This window comes from Arvicanthis niloticus, chromosome 3 (assembly GCF_011762505.2).
Source record: "Arvicanthis niloticus isolate mArvNil1 chromosome 3, mArvNil1.pat.X, whole genome shotgun sequence".
In the NCBI taxonomy this organism is placed as follows: domain Eukaryota; kingdom Metazoa; phylum Chordata; class Mammalia; order Rodentia; family Muridae; genus Arvicanthis; species Arvicanthis niloticus.
In genome coordinates, this window is record NC_047660.1 from 105,922,680 (window position 1) to 105,942,867 (window position 20,188).

Here is a 20,188-nt window from a genome sequence, read left to right on the forward strand (position 1 = left end):
AAACACATTTGGAGTGATTATTTTTGCTTGAGGCACACTTTTAAGTCTTGTATTTCACACAAATTAACTCATGAATCATCACCAAAGCCCTTAGTTGACCGAGTTCCCATCCCCAATCTATGGATGAGGAAATAGAAACTTCAGCTCATTAAATAATTACCTAAACTAACATTGCTGCCTGCTAGGATAGAAACCGCGGGCTCCGATGTGTTTCAACTGTGGCCTTTCCATTAGGAAAGTGTACAAAAATACATACTCTTGTCTTCTTTAACGGACTGAATAGTTTGGAAGCAATTATATCATTTTAAGGTCGTTGTGTTGCCTGATTTTGGCTGTCAACTTGACACATGTAGGAAGAGGAATGTGTCTAGCTGAGGAATTGCCTCCATCAGATTGACCTATGAGCATGTCTGTAGGGGCTAACTGATACAGGAGAGTCTAGCCACTGGGCGTGGAGCCATTCCTAGGCAAGTGGTCCAGGTTGAGCACGAACCCGAGAAATCGAGCCAGTAAGCAGTGTTCCTCTATGGTCTGTGATTCAGGTCCTGCCTCCAGGTTCATGTCATGGCTTCCTTGAATGGATGATGGACCATAAAGGATAAGATGAAATAAATCCTTTCTTCCTCTAGTTGCTTCTGGTTGAGTTCATCACAGCAACAAAAAGAAAACTAGAATGATCATATTTAATTATTTTTTTATTTTTTTACATTAATTAATTTCTTTGTGTGCATATTATATCCAGAGGTCAGAGGACAGCTCAGAGGAGTTATCTTTCCCTCCATATGGGTTCTAGGGTTCAGACTCATTTTGCTTGATTTCAAGTACCTTTAACCAGCTGAGACATTTCTCCAACCCTGAATTATGTTTTCAACTCTTTGGGAGGGCTTCTAGAAAGGGCTATTTTAGTTGGCATGTCTAACTTGAGTGTACAATAATGCTTTCATAATCAGCAGTGAACTTTCCCTTCAGTTTTTGGGTATATTATATAATACTAAGGGATTTGCAGAACTCTTGGTCATCCTATAAATTTAGTTTTTCTATCTGGAAATACCAGGTGATATACCCAAGCATTTCACGGTTAAAGTTAGGCTTTTGAGCAGTGAGCTACTCAATTTTTGACACGGTCCCTAGATTTATCAACACTCAACACTTTTACATGTCCATGGCATTGCCTTTTCTGCTGCAGCAGCATCTTCGAGCTGCAGAGTCTAGGGAGAGTACTTGCTCTCTTCAGTCTCCCATATGGTCTAAGTCATATCAGAAGAGTCAGAGGGTGAAGAGATGGGCTAGTAGTTCTCTTCCGGAGCTGTAGTCTTATAAGGGCAATGAAGTCAGCATATAAAAGTAATCACAAACAAACAAATAAATCAAGTAGATGTTTCAAGTGCTGATGAAAATGCATCTTATGCATGGAGGAAAGGAAAGATGAAGTTTTGGAATGTCGGTCAAATGACCTACATTGGACTGAGCTAGGGACACAGCAAAGGGATAAAGTTGGAAGTGCCTGAGCTACATATGAGATGACAACTCATTTTCCCATCCAGGCATCCTGAGGGATCAGGGACTAGTCCCCTCTGGTTGGTATGAACAGAGGAAGGCTGGGTGAAGATGGTGCAGAGCCGGACCCAGGACACCCACTAAGGCTTGCCTATCAGGCTATCTGGCTCACAGGGGGCAATGGCAAGGAGATGATGGGGTTGGCAAGGATGGGGTAATGGCGAAAGTATCCCGAGGTGGAAAGTAGGTAGCAATTGTGTAAGTTGGAGGTGGGTTAGAAGGATCACAAGAAGAGCCATGGATACACTAGGGTTCCTGAGACTGACAATTTAACAATGGAAGTATTAACTGGGGAGATTGCTCAGTGGTTAAAGCACTTGTTGAATGACCTTGAGGTCCATAGCCAGGATCTCCAGGACTTATGTAGATGCTGTTAGGCAAGGCAGCATATCTATAATTTCAGTCTCAGAGGGAGGAGATAAGACGTTACCAGAGAAAGTTGGCTAGCACCAAGCTGGCTCCATTGACCACCTCTAGCTCTGCGTTCAGTTGAGTCTCTCTACCTCAATCTTGTACTTCAACATGTAGATGAACATGATGTATGAACTTATTCATGTGAACACTAGATATACACACATACACAGAGAGGGGGAGGGGGAGGGGGAGGGGGAGGGGGAGGGAGAGAGGGAGAGAGGGAGGGAGGGAGGGAGGGAGGGAGGGAGAGAGAGAGAGAGAGAGAGAGAGAGAGAGAGAGAGAGAGAAATTGGAACAGTTGAATTCTACCCACTTCACTGGGACAGAGTGCTCCTCTCTTGCACAGTACAGAACCCATCTTCTTTAGCCATGGACCAGGATGCATTTACTTTGTATCCTAGTGAGATGAAGTAGTTATCTTATGTTGCAATACTATAACTATGGATATAACATACGTTAAAAAGCCATATCACATCTATTTTGCTCCTGATAGAGTCCTGTGACTGACTAGTTTAAGTGCGTGTTGAGGCTCAGTGATTTCCTATGAAGTGTCCATTCGATTTCAGGATTTAGCTCTTGTACTTCACGGCTGGGCAAGCCAGCATACTGGTGGGCTTAAAAGACTGATCCATAACCAGATTCGAATGCAGTGTGAATAAAAACTAAACCTCACAACGATGAGACAAAGAAGAATTAAACTCTTAAGTGTGTTTATCCCTGCTCTATCTTGTTCTTGCCTTTGTCAAAAACGAAGGAGGAAACAGAATAAGTTTCAAACCCACATAGCTTGTTTAGTCCTCAAATTCTCATCTGGCTCAGTGAAGGCCAGAACATAATAATAATAATAGCCTATAAACTTTCAGAGGACATGGGATCAAACCAATAAAGAGTGGTTCATATTTTTCTATATGGTGGCCTCCCCTCCAAAGCAGGGCCCTCATTAATGTAACAGCTGTCTTAATGTGGCTTTAACCCGGTGACTTTTTACATTCCTTATGGCTTCTTTAGTTCCCCTGAGACACATCATGTCTTGCACCAGGCTATGATCTACAGCCTAACAAATTCCCTAGAACAACCAGCATATGGATCTTTTACTTAACCCAGCAGGAAAAAGAAGGGAGCAGTTAATCACTGATTAAAATGCCAGCAGAAAATGCTGGAGTGTTCAGGATGGTCTGGGAGAGCAGTAGCTAAATCAACTCAGTTTGAATGATAGCCAGAAAGTGTGAGTTACTTTAATTTGGGGCACCTGGGAAAACCAAACCTCAAACCCTCAAACCCCAAACCATGTCTACATTCCATGTTCTCTCCTTTTGAGGAAAAATATTTCCAGTCTCTTCTGAATAGAGATGAAACTAAAGCTATAATAACTTAGGCCTTTGTCAGTGTTTCATAGCAATTCATTTGGACAGTTGTGTTTTTTTTACTGCCAAATCTGAGCACACAGCAACCTAAGATCCCCTGTCGTGGAGCAAAGACTCTGCCTAGAAATAATGTCAAAAGAGGAGGAGAAGAAAAAAAAAACCAGCAACAAGAAGACAAAGACAGACTACTAGTTGAATTCTTTGGGTAGCTGTTCATGAGCAAAATAATGGGAACATGAAAGTTTAAATTAGATAAAATTTTTTGCAAATATTTATGGCATGTAAACAATTTAGTAAGCATTTCTCCTCAGAATGAACCAGGCCAGTTTCTTACTGTCAAGAAGAGAGAAGACATGAAGGACAGCTACCTGTGGAAACAGCATTTGACCAGGAGGGAGAAGGTGTGGCTTCTGGGCCCAGTTTGCCAAGAACGTTTGTTTTGTTGAATTTGGACTTGAGTTTCACTTTTTAAAAGTATAGGGTAAATTATACCAGGTGATCTCAGTATGGGTTCAAGGACCACCAGGGTAAATGTGGATGAATTTCCGAAGAGCTGGGTAACATGAGATTATTTCACAAGTGTGTGTGTGTGTGTGTGTGTGTGTGTGGTCTGTCTGTTTACATAAGTGTTAGCTAGGGACAGTGTCTCTGGATTTTATAATATCAAATATCATCTCTCCCTTATCCCTAAACTGAAAGCTACTAGGAGGGGCTGGAGAGACAGATCAGTGGTTATGAGCACTTGGTGCTCTTGCAGAGGACCCTGGTTCAATTCTCAACACCTACACAGCAGCTCGTACCTATCAGTAACTTCAGTTCCAGGAGATCCAATGACCTCTTCTGGCTTCCTTGGGCATCTGGCATGCGTGTACATGGACATACATATACAGGCATGGATATACATGAAGGCAAAATACTACAGACTAAAATAAAATAAAGTGAGAAAAGGGGGGAAACTCTATTAGGCAGCATGATTTCTTAGGATCCTCTGTACTACAAGTTTGGGATCCTCAGGAAAGCCAAAAGGAGTTCTAAAGTCACCTAACATTCCTCTATAGTTGGGGAGGTAGAATAGGTAGAGAAAACCCTGAGCTCCATAATGGAATGGAACTATAGTCACTTGCCACTTGCCACAGGACATTGCCCTTGATGTGTTAAGATACAGATGATTGGGCTTACATGTGTCCGTGAACCTGTGAGGACATGGCAGTTCTCCTCCTCTGCCTGCTCCCCCTCCACATAGGCTGGGTGGCAGCAATGATGGGAGAGAGGGCTGGGGAGAGCAGAGCATTGGAAGAGGAAGGAGATAGGAGTGAGTGAGAGGGCCTGGGGAACCAGCCATATGTCCCGAAGTTACCTACTTGGCATGTATTCTCCTTGGCTTGGTAGCAGTACACATCACAGAAGCTAGTGCTTAATGAAGCATTTTACAGTCCCGTGGAATTCTCTTTCAAAGGATGGAGTACTATGCTTTCCTTCCCATTTTTCAAATTGCATTTGAAATAACCCATCTGGAATAATGTAGGTTAGACTGCCTTGGAGGACAAACCAAAAATGGCAACAAGCAATTTATTGATGGCTGAAATTAGGCTCACACCGTGGGACAATTAGCACTAATCCATGAAACTTGGAAGCAAATTTGACCTAAGCCACCATTCAAGTCAAACTGGCTCCCAACTATCCGAGGTGTTCTGTGGGCACTTCCCTGTTTACTAGTTGGCACAAAAGGCCTTGGTTGTTGACCACAGAGCGACAAACAGTAAGCCAGGCTTGAGTTTACTTGGATTTCTCAGAAGTGTCCATGTGAGAGTTTAATAGTGAGTATTTGTTGAACGCTTGTAGCTGCTACACATTCTTTTAAGTGCTTTATCACATCGACCTCTTAAACGATTACAACTGTGTCTTGAGGCAGGTTTGTATATTTCTCATCTAGCAAATGAGAGAACAGAACTCTACAGGCACTAAGCAAAGGTGGTAAGTAGGGAGCTGGGGTTTGACCTCTGACTGGTCTGCATGGGGCCATCCCTACATGTTCTTCACTGTGGAAGCAGTGATCCACTCCACCCCAACTGACAGGGTTGAGTCTGAACAAGTCGGAAACCTAACCGTTACAAAGGGACATTCTATGAAAATTGTATTCTTGGTTTTACATACATTATTTTTTTCCCCTCATAGTTATCACGATGCTATAGGGAACCTTTGAATGATTTGAATTTTACTTCACATAACCATCGGACATTATTATAATGTAGAAACCCACCCAAAGATTTTTTTTTTTTTAAGAAGTGTAACTCATCTTATTGATGGACTCAATAACAAAACTAAAAGACTTTGGACAGGTAAAACTGAGCCAGGCTGCTATTCACCAATTGAAATAAAAACTTGATTTGGGATTATATTTAATGTATTTGAGATTACACAGATAATTGCAGGCAATTAACTATGTACGATAGGCTATCAATCAACCAATATGTGTCAGCATCATTGGGAAGCCAGAAGAGAGGATGTAGAGAGAATAAAATTACATTGACTTATAGGTCAAAGAATTACACTTAACAGCTATGTAGCTGACTTTGTAAACCTTGGTCTATCTGCCTTACTGCCAAAGACACTCTTAGAACATCAAAGACAAGTTTGTTTCTGGTGCTATGGTTACTCTTTTCAAAATATGAAGGAATTTCTTTAAAAACATTTTTTAAAAATGTGTGTGAGCATTTTGCTCTCATTTATGTCTGTGCACCACATGGATGCCTAGTGCATGAGGAGTCTGGAAAAGAGGTTTGAATTCCCTGTAACTGGAGTTACAGACGGTTGCGAGTCATCACATGGCTGCTTAGAACCAAACCTGGGTCCTCTGAAGGAGCAGCCAGTGCACTTAATTGTCGAATCATCTTTTCAGCCCCTGATAAAGAGACATTTTTAATAATTGTAACCAAGTCATAAATTATCTCTCCATGTTGGGGATGGAACCATCCCATATTGTGCATTCACACAATACAGTCAATTTTGTGTTTGATTGCCTACTAGGAATTGATGATTCTATACTTGAGTCATAGAAAGCTTCTGAGTATAATGGTGATTCTATGCTGAGTTATGGGAGGTGTTTCTTCTTCAGTTAGGTATAGGGTGATGACACCAGTCCAGTACCCCATGCTTAGTCAATAAATGTCTTTACAATAAAGGTCATTTTAAGGACAGTTTTCCTTTTTTTTTTTCAACTGGAAATTGAAGATGTTTACTGAGTTTCAAAACACAAGGCAAAAGCTGAATACTGTCTTCATCATCAGTATGTTTTTCCTTTAGTGATGTGTCTGGCAGGCATAGGAGGTTCTAGAAATACTGAGGTTGGCATTGGCTAGATGGTTAAAAATGGCCAGAAACAAGCAGGTTGGGCCTCACTGGGCCTGGTTCTCTCTAGAACAGTGCTCTGGATAGAGGGAGTTTCAGTTTAAATAGTGGATTCCCCCCCACCCCCACCCCCTTTGGAAACCCTAAACTTCCTGGTGAAAGCTTTTTTTTTTTTCCAGTAAAAATTTGATTAGTTGAGAAACTATTTTCTTGATTTTTTTTTTTATTGTAATGTTAGACTTTGAACCTGAGGTCTCTTACATGGTAGGCGAATTCTTACCGCTGAACTATAACCGCCTAGATCCTTCCAGTCAGTTGTTTTTTACATAATATTTTTATTGATTATATGGGAATTTCATATCATGAAGCCGGATCACACTCACTTCCCAGTCCTCCCAGGTATGGCCTCTCACCCTTGTGACCTGCCCCCGCAAAAAAGGAGAAAGAGGTTTTTATTTTTAGTTTTTAATCATAGCTATAACCAGTACCATACCATAAACGTTTAAAAATAAACTTTTCATGGGTTTATGCTATGTCTCCAGTGCTTATGAGAATCAGTTTGGGGAAAGAAAATGAGCACCAACTTCAACTCCATAGCTACCTAGTTTGTTTGAATTCTGTCTTTTGAATGTACGTGTGGAAAGGGGTGATATTTCGCCATTATTATTTGAGCAAAGCCAACGTCTACTTCTCAGCCTTGGGCTATGGCATTGGGAGACTGCACTTTGAAGCAGTGATATGCTGAGCTTCCTGGGGAACTCAGGCATAGCCAATCCCAGTCAATCTAACCAGACTTGTTTATCTAAAGGTTATAGAAGGTAGCGGGTAGAAAATCCGGCAACATGTTTCTGCAATATCCAAGTGTGGGTTTCTAAGTGCTTCCTGGAGGGGTGCACTGGAATTCAGGATGGTGACTACACTAATAATGTCACCTCAGGGCATCTAGCAATTCACTTCTCCCAGGATAGCACAGAAATCTGGAACACAGCAATTCCTGAATCAGAAGGTCTTTTAATCTTTATAGCTTTATCATGTAAAGTTCTACTACAGTGGGTGGTAGGGTAAGTACCTTCAGGCATAAATTCTCACCCCTAGACTCTTCTTCCATTAAGATGAATTGTGCCAAGCTCTTCCTTGAAAATGGTTTTCTTCCCATGATGCCCTGGGATTCATAATAGTTTAGTCTTGTAGGGAGAAAAACACAACCAAATGCAGGCTTGAAATGGAGTGTTCCTGGTTCTGTGACACCAGGTGGGAATTTATTAAGTCAAGTGAAGCTCTGATTCAATTATTTATCAGCATGGGAAAATACTGGATTACCTTCTTTTCCCCTTGGAAACATAACGATTATTTAAAGCTTGTATTTGGGACTCAGTGGGTAAAGGAGCTTGCCACTAAGCCTGATGACCTGAGTTCAATCCCTGGAACCAGCATGGTGAAAGGCAAGAATGGGCTCTTGCAGTTACCTCCCATATGTATTCTAGGCAAGGACTTTCTCTGTTAAATTCTCTTTCCTTAGCCAGGCTGGTCACGTCTTTCTGCACTCCACTGTGACCTGTATCTAGAGAGATATTCCTTGTGACAATCTTGGCCAACTTTTAAAATGAGCAGAAACTTTGTCCCCACTTTAAAGTTTTTTTGATTCCCTGACTTCCTAACACAGAGTTTCTGTGTCTTGTGAGCCATTCTTTTGGGCTCTGTGGAGGAGCTGCCTGAATCCCAAACTCCCATCCCATCCCCTCCTAACCCTTCAGCTTCAAGTGCTATGTTTCCTGCCATGTTAAATCTCAGTGAACTTTTGCATAGAAAGATTAATACTTTTAATTGATAGGAATCCTCTCCTGTAGTATGGTAAATACTATGTGTGTACCCTGAAAAATTTACTGCAAGTTTTGTTTTACATTTTAATTATTCAGGTTTAAATCATAATTGGGCAAGATCGCAAGGTGTATTAAAGACCTATATAGTATCATTCGACATGTTAGACATTCCGTTATATTTCTGGTTGGTATCTTTTTCTCTTTTCATTTGACACAAGAAAGACATGGGCTTTGAATTACTGGAAGAAATATTATTTTTCAACAGATTTTTCTGAACACAGGGTGATTAGTATAGTGTTAACACAGAGCATAATGGTACAAAACACAGGTACCAAAAGAAATAATAAACTATTTGCATTGCAAAAAAATCTTTCCTTTTGTTTGAAGTACTTCATCAGCATCTAGTCTAATTGAGACCAGTGTGGTGTGTCACATTTGAAAGAGATGGGAAAACAGCTCTACGTGTATGAACTTTTGTTCAATTCATGTAACTATCTGGGACAGTGTTTTTCACCCTGTGGGTCATGACCCCTTGGTGCGGGGGTTAAATGGCCATTTCACAGGAGTCACCTAAGACCACCAGAAAATACAGATATTTAAGTTATGATTCATAACAGTAGCAAAATCACAGTTATAAAGCAGCAGTGAAAATAGTTTTATGGTTGAGGGTCACCGTAACATGAGGAGCTGTATTAACGGGTTGCAACTTCAGGAAGGTTGAGAACCACTGATCTAGAACCTATACTTAAGACTGATTATAGACCTACAGAAATAGACTAATAGACAGATAGCCCAAGGCTTGGTGTATATAATCAGTCAGGTCAAATTTAGGACCTTTGCTTTGTGTGTGCATGTTGGTGTGTGGGGTTGTCCAAGTGCCTCATGGATGTCCTCGAAAGCTGTCATATGAGGATGAAGGGCATTGGTAACAGCCATAAAGAACACTTCCTGTTTGGAACCCTGCTCAATTGTCCCTGCCCACTGTTATCACCAGCTTTGCTAGAGCTGATGCAAATCCATGTAGGGTCCATACAGTCCCTTTCCTGACCCCTGACATTTAACTCCCCTTTCACCCTGACATATCACAGAAGATAGAGGGCTTTTGCCTGTATTTCCCCTGTCAGTAAGGGGCCTTTAATCTGTTTTACCATGAAAAATTCATTAAGAGTGTACTATTATTTCATCAGTGAAATCCTCAAATTTTAAATTAAATCCATAGGTCTGGTTTAGCAACCGCCGTGCAAGATGGAGGAAGCAAGCTGGAGCCAATCAGCTGATGGCTTTCAACCATCTCATTCCGGGGGGATTCCCTCCCACCGCCATGCCGACCCTGCCAACATACCAGCTGTCGGAGACCTCTTACCAGCCCACGTCTATTCCGCAAGGTATCTAGGAGGAGAAAAGAGGGGATGAAAATGTAACTCCCACTTGCTTTCCATTCCCTGTTGACACAGGGAATTTTGTCTGTGATGCCGACTGACATTGATACTGTTGATGTGCCAATCGTATGAGAGATCAGCTTTCCCTATACATACCTGCTGTGTCTCAGAAATAGTTTGTGCTACTCTTGAAGTGATGTAGCATTATTTCATTGGACTAAAACCAATGCAACGTTCCCAAAGAAACATGGGATTTTTCTCCCCTAGTTGCTATCGGCTGAGGTTCTAGGACTGTATCTAGTTGCAATAGTAGTAATTCAGGGAAGGGAAGCTTTGGTAAAGTCATCGTTTGTTAGGACAAGAGGGAAATGTTTAAATTGTAAGACTGTTGTTTCAGGGTTGTGAAAGACTGTTTTCAACACTTGAAACTCTCACGTTCTCAACATATGTTAATGCTTTAAGAGTACATTTGATGAGAAATTGGGTACCTTTAGTGGTTCATTGCCCAAACTAGCTTGTTAGTATTGCCAGTGTGATATTTGTGTGGATATTCCAGGTGAGTGTGCCATGAGCATTCATATATATAGTTACGTAGACAGACGCACCTGTATTTGTCGTGTGATTTTACATATGCATGTTTGGGAATGCACTCAGAAGTTCACGGTAGGTAGTATCTGACCAATGGGTGACCATTAATGGGAACTTTCGCATTGAACTAGCTCTGCTGGTCTATCTACCAGAGACCATCATGGTTGCTCATCTTCTTCCTTTCAGCCGTGTCAGATCCCAGCAGCACCGTTCACAGACCTCAGCCGCTTCCTCCGAGCACTGTACACCAAAACACTATCCCTTCGAACGCAGACAGCAGCTCTGCCTACTGCCTCCCCAGCACCAGGCATGGATTTTCAAGCTATACGGACAGCTTTGTGCCTCCGTCCGGGCCCTCCAACCCCATGAACCCCGCCATTGGCAATGGCCTTTCACCTCAGGTCAGTCCCGGGTTTCTGGACAGATGATTTGCCGTTACCAGAACCAAAGAGTCAATTCCCCGAGGCAGCGGTATAATGAATTGCCAAATGTAAACCATAATGTATTCCTTATACAAGCCACATGATTTCAGTTTTCAAGTTTCCTTTCTCTCTTCCCTTTCTACTGGAGGCATCAAAAGTTGTAGCTTGGACTTGAAATTCAAGTGACTTCTAACACAATCATGGAGACTGTGTTTATGCTCAGTTGTCAAGCATTTGTCTTGTGTCTTTTCTGTCCCTAGCTCCGAGCTGTGACTGAAAGCCTTACAAACCTGCTGGGGTTTCTTTTCTTTTGGTTTTTTGTTTGTTTGTCTGTTTCAAGTGGTATTTGGTCATCTGGCAGAATTTTGAGTAAAAAAATCCTCATCAGAAAACACCAAAGCTCTGACAGGGCAGTTGGGGAGGAAGCAGAAAAACTGTATATAGAGAGAAATGAGAAGGGAAAAGGGGAGAAGGAAAGAAAAGAAGGGAGGGAGGGAAGGAGGGAGGGAGAGAGAGGAATACAATGAATGATGAGTTATAAGAATACAAATTGAGAGAATTGCTAGTCTTTGGGACTATATAAATATTTGGACATTGTAATTGTTTTTCTAATTTGCATTGAACTATGAGTTTTTCGTGGGGGATTGCATTAATAAATTGCCCTGATAATTGCATGTCAGAGGGATGGTTAAATTTCCTACATGTGGCATCTGTCTGAACTTGACATTGTTAGCAGTTGTTTAAATACAGATAGCTTGATTTTATTAGAGAACAGTTGGGCCAGGTGGCGTGGAGAGCCACCCAGTAAATTTGGAGAAATGTCACAAAGGCACTGCAATCTATAATTGCAATCGTGGATCTCTTTGGGGCCGAGAGTGAGAGTTTTAACAGCTTTATCTTTTCTCTACTTCTTTTTTTCCCCTCGGTGGTTAGAAAAACAGAGAGAAGCTCAGGATGACACAAATGAAAAGCGAAAAGACAATTATACTCAATTACACACTAATCACGGACTATCACCGCTGCCTAAGCACGGAGAGGGTGTTCTAATAGGCAGAAAATGAGATTTTAATGGCACAAAGGGTGGCCAAAATAACGACTCGTATATCTTTGCCTTCCCTGGGTTCTTCAACTTGTGGTGTGCATCTCCGGAGCAGAGCTCTCCGGCTCTGTGCAACGGTGATAACTCTGAGCAGCTGAGAAGTTCAAAGCCACAGGAGTTGAAAAGACTGGATGGCAAAGGCAATGAAATAAACATTTCCGCCTCAAGGCAAAAGTTCATAAATCCTTTTTTGTAACAGTAAATGTAATTAAGTTTTATAGATTCCTATAGCACATCCTGGGCTTAGGGAAAGAGGGGAAAAAAAAAAAAAAAAAAAAAAAAAAAAAGTGCAAGAGGTGGCTTTAAACCTCAGCAGGGAAATAACAGCAGGAAAACAATGGAAGGCCTTTAGCTCCTTTGATTTCCAAGTGCTGGCATTTGGGGATGCGATTTTACATGACAATGACAGGCTTCCTCTCAGACAGCCAGCTTTTTAAGGCTCAGAGTTTCATCTAGAAACTTCTTCCAGAGTTTACAAGCAGCATGGAAAGGCTGTGTAAGTTTGAACAGCAGTCACTTGGAGGCCAGAGAACAGCGTTTTCTTCCTTTTTTATTTTTTTTTATTTTTTTATTTATTTCTATGTGCATTGGTATTTTTCCTGCCTGTGTGAGGATGGCAGGTTCTCTGGAACTCCAGTTACAGCAGTTGTGAGCTGCCCTGTAAGGTGCTGGGAATTGAACCCAGGTCCTCTGGAAAAGCAGCCGGTGCTGAGGCATCTCTCCAGCTCCACAGAGAACAGCTTATTATTGGATTAATTTGGTTGAAAGTTCTCATGAGAGTCACCTATGGCGGGAGCTGCTTCTGTGACAGGCAGGACTTCACTAGAATGTCTTAGAACTTTATTTTCTTCAGTTGTAATGAAAGCAGCATGACCTTGAACTCTGTAAGGGTCATGGTTAGCCTCCAGTGGTTAGAGAATATGGCTATAGAAGTATTGCCTAAACAGATGCATTAGAAAGGGATCTTCCGGGCTGGTGGTTTAGACCCTGGGAGTTCTGGTTGGTTGGTATTGTTGCTTTCCTCAAGGGGCTGCAAACCCTTTCAGCTCTTTCAGTCTTCACTCTAACTCCTCCATTGGAAACCACCAGCCTGGGAGCACTTACTCTTGGCTCCAGCTGTATATGTAAGCGCATAGGTGGGAGAGGAGATCCTTGGTCTCCTGAAGGCTGGACGCCATGTGTGGGGGGAATTCGAGGGTGGGGAGGTGGGGGGAGGTGGGGCACATCCTCATTGAAGCAGGAGGAGGGAAGTTGGGATAGGGGGTTCCTGGGCAGGGAGGGGGGAAGATGGGGAAAGGGGGTAACATCTGAATTGTAAATAAAATATCCAATAAAAAAAAAGAAAAAAAAAAGGAGAAAAAAAAAAAAAAAAGAAATTGATCTTCCAGCCATTAACGTTCATCTTCAAGAAAGCTGTCAATGACTTCAGAATTGGTGGCGGGGTAGGGCCATTTTATATCGAGCATTGAAAAATATCTCATAGGCAAACTTTCCCTGTGTTTATTTCATCTTACGTACCGTATCAGTTCCACACTTATATTCGTGACTAACTAGTGTATTCTGTGTTTCTATTGTTGACCACCAGTAGGGTTCCATGCTACCTTAGCTCTTACAGTGTTCCCACCAAACCAGAAAAATGAAAATAGTGTCCTTAGGCAAAGTTGAGGACAAGACAGGGTGTGAGTGACTCTGTATCATCTGAACATATGTAAAAAAAAAAACAACAGAAGAGAAAGTTGGCTTTAGAACTCAGATTTCTACAGCTCTTCAGATTGATTGTTTTGCCTCAGTGCCTCTATTGAAGTAAAGGATGCCTACAGTGGCCTTGGTTTTCTGGCTTCATCAGAAACTAGCATAAAGAAAGTTATGACAAACCCATGTTTAGTAACTTAGTCCACCTGCTAAGTGAAGAGACAGTCAAAATAGAGTGGTGGTCCTGTAGTTCTTGCTTTACAGGAAACATGGATTGGGTCATGTGATCCTGAGAACAGAACTGGTGTGACTGTCACTTTTATATTCTCCACTTGCTTGTCAGCTTCCTCCACCCCTGTCTTGTCACCTAGTGAACAGGCAAATTCAATGGCAGGACTGGAGATTGTAATCCACCATTAGTATGAGGTGGTTGAAATTAGAATTGAGGATTCTTGGTTGCTGGTTTAGAATCTAGTCTACTGTTGAGTGAAAAGGAAACACACTTCAAAACAAAGCAGAGACAGGATTTTAGTCACATTTGAAAAACACTAGTAGAGACTAGTTTTCTAAGCTGGCCTTTTGTTGTTGTTGTTAGTGGCGGGGATTCAGTTTAGTTTTTGGTTTTAGATTTATTCATTTTATTTTATGTGTATGAATGATTTGTCTGTATGGATGCATGTGTACCACATGTATCCCTCGTGTCCACAGAGGTCAGAAGAGGGTGTTGGATCCACTGGAACTGGAGTAACAGACATTTCTGAGTCACCATGTGGATGTTGGAAATTGAACCCAGTTCCTCTGCAAGCACAGTCAGTGCTCGTATCTGCTGAGCTCTTTCTCCAGCCCCTGAATTCAGGTTTTAAGTTTAGGTTAATTCAGAATTGTTTTTGATAAGCCTGACTGGTTTTCATTCAGCTTTTAATTTCTACCAGTAATAAAAACATTTCAGTGCTGACTGTATTGCCAAGAACCAGTCTCAGCTTGGAGAGGGGTTCTGAGAGAAGGGGTGTCTGGGAGGAGCAAAATAAACAATACAAAGTCAAATTGTGGGTCCAAGCGACCTATGTTCTGCTGGAGATCTTTCTAGACTTTCTCTCTCTCTCTCTCTCTCTCTCTCTCTCTCTCTCTCTCTCTCTCTCCCTCTCCCTCTCCCTCTCCCTCTCCCTCTCCCTCTCCCTCTCCCTCTCCCTCTCCCTCTCCCTCTCCCTCTCCCTCTCCCTCTCCCTCTCCCTCTCCCTCTCCCTCTCCCTTCCCCCTCTCCCCCTCTTTCTCTCCTTTCTCTTTCTCTGTGTGTGTGTGTTCTGCTCAAGACAGCTTTTCAGATTGCTCTCTGTGTTCTCCTGTCTTGAGACAGCTTTCTCTTGATACTCTAAAAACTCTGGATAGCTCTTTTCTTGCCGATCAAAAGCGCCATTTCTTTCTTTTAATTCAGTCATTATCCCAGGTTCTCTTTTGATTACCTCATAATTCAACATCCCATGACCCTAGTCCCTTGATTCTTAGAAAGGGATAGCAAGCACAAGCACAGACAATAAGATGGCTGGATGGGACTCCACTCTGAAATTACCATTCTGACCACACCTGTACCTGACTTAGCTTTGTGTCAGGCTGAACTTGAATTCAGAAATCCATCTGCCTTTGTAAGCATAAATAAAAAACTTTGCTGGACAGGATCTCACCTTGAGATCACCACTCCTTAAGTCTCTTCCTTAGTCTCCTTCTGACAAGCTGGCTCAGAGTGCAGCTGCCTCTGTTCCTTTAGATCTGTGAAGTTCCTTATACAGTTCATATTGTATCCTTACATTTTGCATCATTGAGAAATTGTATATTTTCAAACTCATGTTTTCAGCATTCTTTCCCACAGCCTTAAGGGTTGTCCTGAAGGTCATAGCATTCTACCATTTTGTGGAGACATAGACATAACCACACCCCCTGGACTCCTGCTGTCTCAGATTATTATGGAGTCACTAAACTTGACAGAGAGGGAAGAATGTGAAAATATATACATTATATTACAAACAAGCCTGATGCCCACAGCAACTATCAACATTTGTGGAGGCCCACACCCTGTTGTCTCTGTTCCAGGGGCAGGAAACTATGTCATACTATTCCTTATATGGCCAAGCCAGATTCAGCACCATATAGAATTTTTTTCCAGGAGAACCACTGGTGATATTTTTACACATTGACTCTGGGTTCTTTTTACATCTTAAACCTTTCTAAAAATTGAGATAGATGGTAGAGTATATATTTTCCATCTGATTTTTTTTTAAATTATTGTGGCCAATTCATTATGACTATCTTTGGTTGAATCTATTTGGCATATTTAAAATATTTGTGTATTCTATTTGATATTTTCTCCAGCATCATTAATGTTGGTACATTGTTGACTATTCAAACTAGCGGGGCATAAAATGTATGTATGGGAACCAGTGTGTAAAGGTATTTTCTTACATTTTGATTGTTTCTTTTTTATTTATTTGCTTTTTATTTTTCTTGATACAAGGCCTCACTCTATACCAAGTGGGTCTAAGACTTCTAAAAATCTTTCTGCCCTGGTCTCCACTGTGATCAGTTGACATCTAGTTGTTTGAGAAGGAATTAACAGACACACCATTTGCCAAATGGTACACACCCTCTCTCTATCTGCCTTCCCCTAGTTATTCTTCTGTGAACATGAGTCACACATTTCTGTTACTAGTCTCTGCCAAGGGAAGCATCATGTTGTAAGAAGTTTTCAGTGGGTGTAGCCTCTGCCCTTGACCTGCTTATCCAGTGAGCATGGCCAAATGGTTTCACAAATGGAGGGCTGCTGGCCTCCCATTTGCTAGCAAAGGCTGTATCTGTCAGGAGACTTGAGGCAAGATTCTCAGAGACAGACAGGGGCAGGGCAGGTTAAAACCTCAATATTTTTTTTACCTTCTGAATAGTTGTCTGACATATTTAACCTTTCTAGGAGACAAGGCTCAGAATGAAGCACCAGTATGCCCCCCCCTCCCACCCCAAGAAGACCACCTAACTCACCCTCATGATGTCTTTCCATGGTAGCAATAACTTTCTTTTGAAAGGTTATATTCCCATGCTGCAGGGACAATACAGAACCCCCACACACCGATTATTGATTTCCCTTTCCACAGACACTGTTCTCACAATCTCACTACATATGTGGGAGAGACAGAGGACACTGGCTTGAAATTGGATGGCAAGGAAATATTACCACGCGCTCAAGACCTGAGGCTCATTAACATGTGGGCCCATGTTCTTTTAATTAGCTTTCCTTTGCATGAAATACTACCTTCGGTGCTTCCTCACCCCCTAAGCACACATAGCCGACACTCCCAACACGGGCAATTAGACAAGCTTTTATAATTTCATGTCCCACCTCCACCTACTTCTATAACCTTTGTAGGATTCGTCGACAGCTTCCAACAAACTCTTAAATGAAACGCACTATCAGTTGCTTACAGGAGGTTGAGGGAAAGTCTCTATTGTTCTGTCATCTATGAAAATGGGCCAACTCGGCAGCATTTAGAGTTCGTCAACAATTGCAAATGATTCCTCAAATGTTTTGGGTTTGGTAAAACCTAAAACACATTTTTGCCAAGTACATTTTCTCCGTAATTTTTCAAACTGTGTATTTTAGGGAACATTTGATCCATATGGTTTTGATTCATTTACTCTCATATCACTGTTTTTTTTTTTTCTTTTTTCTTTTATTTCCTACGGAGCCATTTGATATGCAAGAGGCTTTCCTACAGTCAGTTTAAAGCCCTCTCCTTCATAGAAGGAGGACGTCCTGTTTGCAACCTCAGAGGCCATAAATTCCGAGACCCGATCCAGCAACACTTAAAACTACATTTGTTATAAATCTGTGTCGTTATGAGCACACTTTATGTTTAGAGCATATTGGCAGAGTTTCATTCTGGCTTATGAGTGAAACCAATGACAAAATAAGAAAATAGGCTTAAATTACAAAAAAAAAAAGTTTTGTTTTAGAGCACATTTAACTGCTATTAACAGACCCCTGAAGTCAGAGCTTCGCACAGAGGCTGACTTTCAAATTTTGTCCAGGTCTTGGGTAAGATGTAATCGAATAACCCATACACCTGTCCTGTCTCATGGCTAATCTCCTGAGGAGGGAAAACATTCTCATAAAGATTTGTGTGCCAACTTGAAAGTCTGCTCAGGACTCAGCACCTCCGGAAGAAAGAGTTGGTCTGTGGATCTCATCAGATTTGTTGACCATCCATCTAAGTCTGGTTGAACTGTCACACACTTGTGGCATTGCGATCCCAGGCCTGACACACAACCAGAGTGGCTGAATCTCTACACTAACAAGGTAATGACTGAGGGCACAAGACGCCAGGATCCGCTTCTGTACTTATTCACATTTCACAAATGAAAGCCTTCACCTCAAATTCCCATCCAGTTGCTTTTAAAGAATAATGTTTAAATTGAGATTATTAGTGTGTAATGTATGTAAATTGCATATTTGGTGTCAGCTATGCTTATTAAGGCAGTTTCCCCATTTCATGCATATATGTATTAGACTATCATGGTCCCATTTCAAATTAGATTTCAATCGCTCAATATAGTTTCTTTTGACAAACACTTGTTAATGCTGAAACTGATTAAGGAGAAGCAGCTAAGTGTTGATATGTATACATTACAGTCAGGACTGCTTTTGATTCTGCTTGTATTTTTCTTTTGACCACAGAGTAAAGCATGAGCTCACATTCTTTAGTGGCAAAGGCAGGATGATGGTGGCTTGTCCATTAAGACATAAAGAACTTGCCACAGATGAGCCTATTATATGGATGGACTTTGGCTGTTAAAGATAAGCTATTTAGAATAGTTACAATGGATACTTTTCTGCTTCATCTGTTTTAGTGAAAATTTTTGGTATCAGAAAATCCCCGCCCCCCTTTTGTTTCTGCTGTTTCTTCAGGTAAACACAGCAAGGTTTCATCTATTGGTACAGCCAGCTCTCCTTTCAAAAGAACTGTTTCTTTCTGGACATTTTAGATGCATGTTCAGGAGCTATTTGAGGCTAGTATTATTGATAAGCCGTTTGTACTGCACATTTGACATGCAGATTGCTGATCCAGTCCCGTGCCTTCAGTTTACCTTTTATTGCTCCAAGGAACCAGCCAAGCAGGTGGTCTGGCACCCCAACCCAGTTCCCAAAGGAGCCCCTTCCTTCCTCCACACTTTCCAGAAACTCATCTGTGGAAGAAAGAGGAGATGATTTTGATTAAAGAGATTTGTTGGGTGTCAAACAAAGCTGGGGTGGAGACACGTTCCGTTGGAAAGCAGCTGCTCTCCAAAGCCTCTGTACCTTTCTGGTTCTTTTCTAAAGCGGCCCATGAGCTCATTCCCAGGGCTTGAGAAACCCCACATGTTTACAATGACTTCAGACTGTTTATGATCATAAATGAACCCGTTTCAGCTATACCAGAGGAGCTCTGGGACATTTGTGTATTTCCAGCCATCCACATTCTGCTGAGAGGTTAGGGGACTTCTGCTCCCCAGTGAGTATTACTGTTGTTAATTCCTTTGTTGAATCCACACGAGCTGTCACTGACTGACCTTGAATTTTGTTCTACAGGTTGAGGTCCCTATCAGGAAAAATATGAGGAGGCTTATAGTGACTCTTGGTGTGGCTGTGTGGCTTACTCAGATATGGATATTTGTGGGAGTAACAATGGGTTAACCCAAATCTCCTTTTTATAGACAGAGGGGACACAGTAGCCAATGACAGCATTAGGAATCATGATCCCTAAGAGATCCACAGGCAAACCTTGTCTGCTGAATTTGTTTTTGCGTCTGTCTACTGAGTTGATATAAATAGCCATTCTGTCAGCTCTGTCTGTCCTTCTGTGCATTAAATGAACTAGACAGTGGCCCATGGTCTTTTTAAGGTTCATTTGAATTCCTCTAGCCACTGAAGAGGAAAAGAAAAATTGAGTGTGATCGCTTAGTTTATAACTAAGCTACTAGAATAAAAAGTTTGTCTTTGTAGTCAGCAGTATACAGACGAGCCAGGCTAGGCTCTCGAGCAAGGCCTATGGTCTGAATCAACCCTTTCTTTATATGTGGTTGGAATGCGATGTAAAGCTTTTAATTTATTACTGCATTTGCAAAATGGCAATATCTAGAGAAATCTGAATACTTGCATATTTATTCAATTATGGGCTTGAATGTATGCTTTGTGTCGCAAACACAGACGACTTGATTCAGTCATTAGTTGTGTACTGTTTTTTGTTTTTTGTTTTTGTTTTTTTTTTCCTCCCCTAAAGAATCTGTCTGGGTTTCATCAAAGGTGTATATTTTTCAGTGTATAAGGCAATATTTAAAAATGGTTCTTGGCATTCAGCTTGAGGTTGGTACACTGGAATTTCTAAGACTCATGATTGTGATGTCCCAATGACCAGTGGAAGGAGTAGGCAGCTGGGAGGCCTTTTAAGGGGGTGCCATTGGAAAAACACATTTTTCTTTTTGAGGT

At 41.5% G+C, this 20,188-nt stretch overlaps 1 protein-coding gene across 2 annotated transcripts in view; it reads left to right on the plus strand.

Moving 5' to 3' along the window:
- Positions 1 to 20,188, plus strand: part of Pax3 (paired box 3) — a 97,005-nt gene that overhangs the window by 65,175 nt on the left and 11,642 nt on the right. For both annotated transcript variants that reach the window (XM_034498094.2, XM_034498096.2), the window contains exons 6-7: positions 9,723 to 9,888; positions 10,657 to 10,871. In XM_034498094.2, coding sequence (XP_034353985.1) covers positions 9,723 to 9,888; positions 10,657 to 10,871 — 381 coding nt within the window. The remainder of the gene's footprint in view (positions 1 to 9,722; positions 9,889 to 10,656; positions 10,872 to 20,188) is intronic.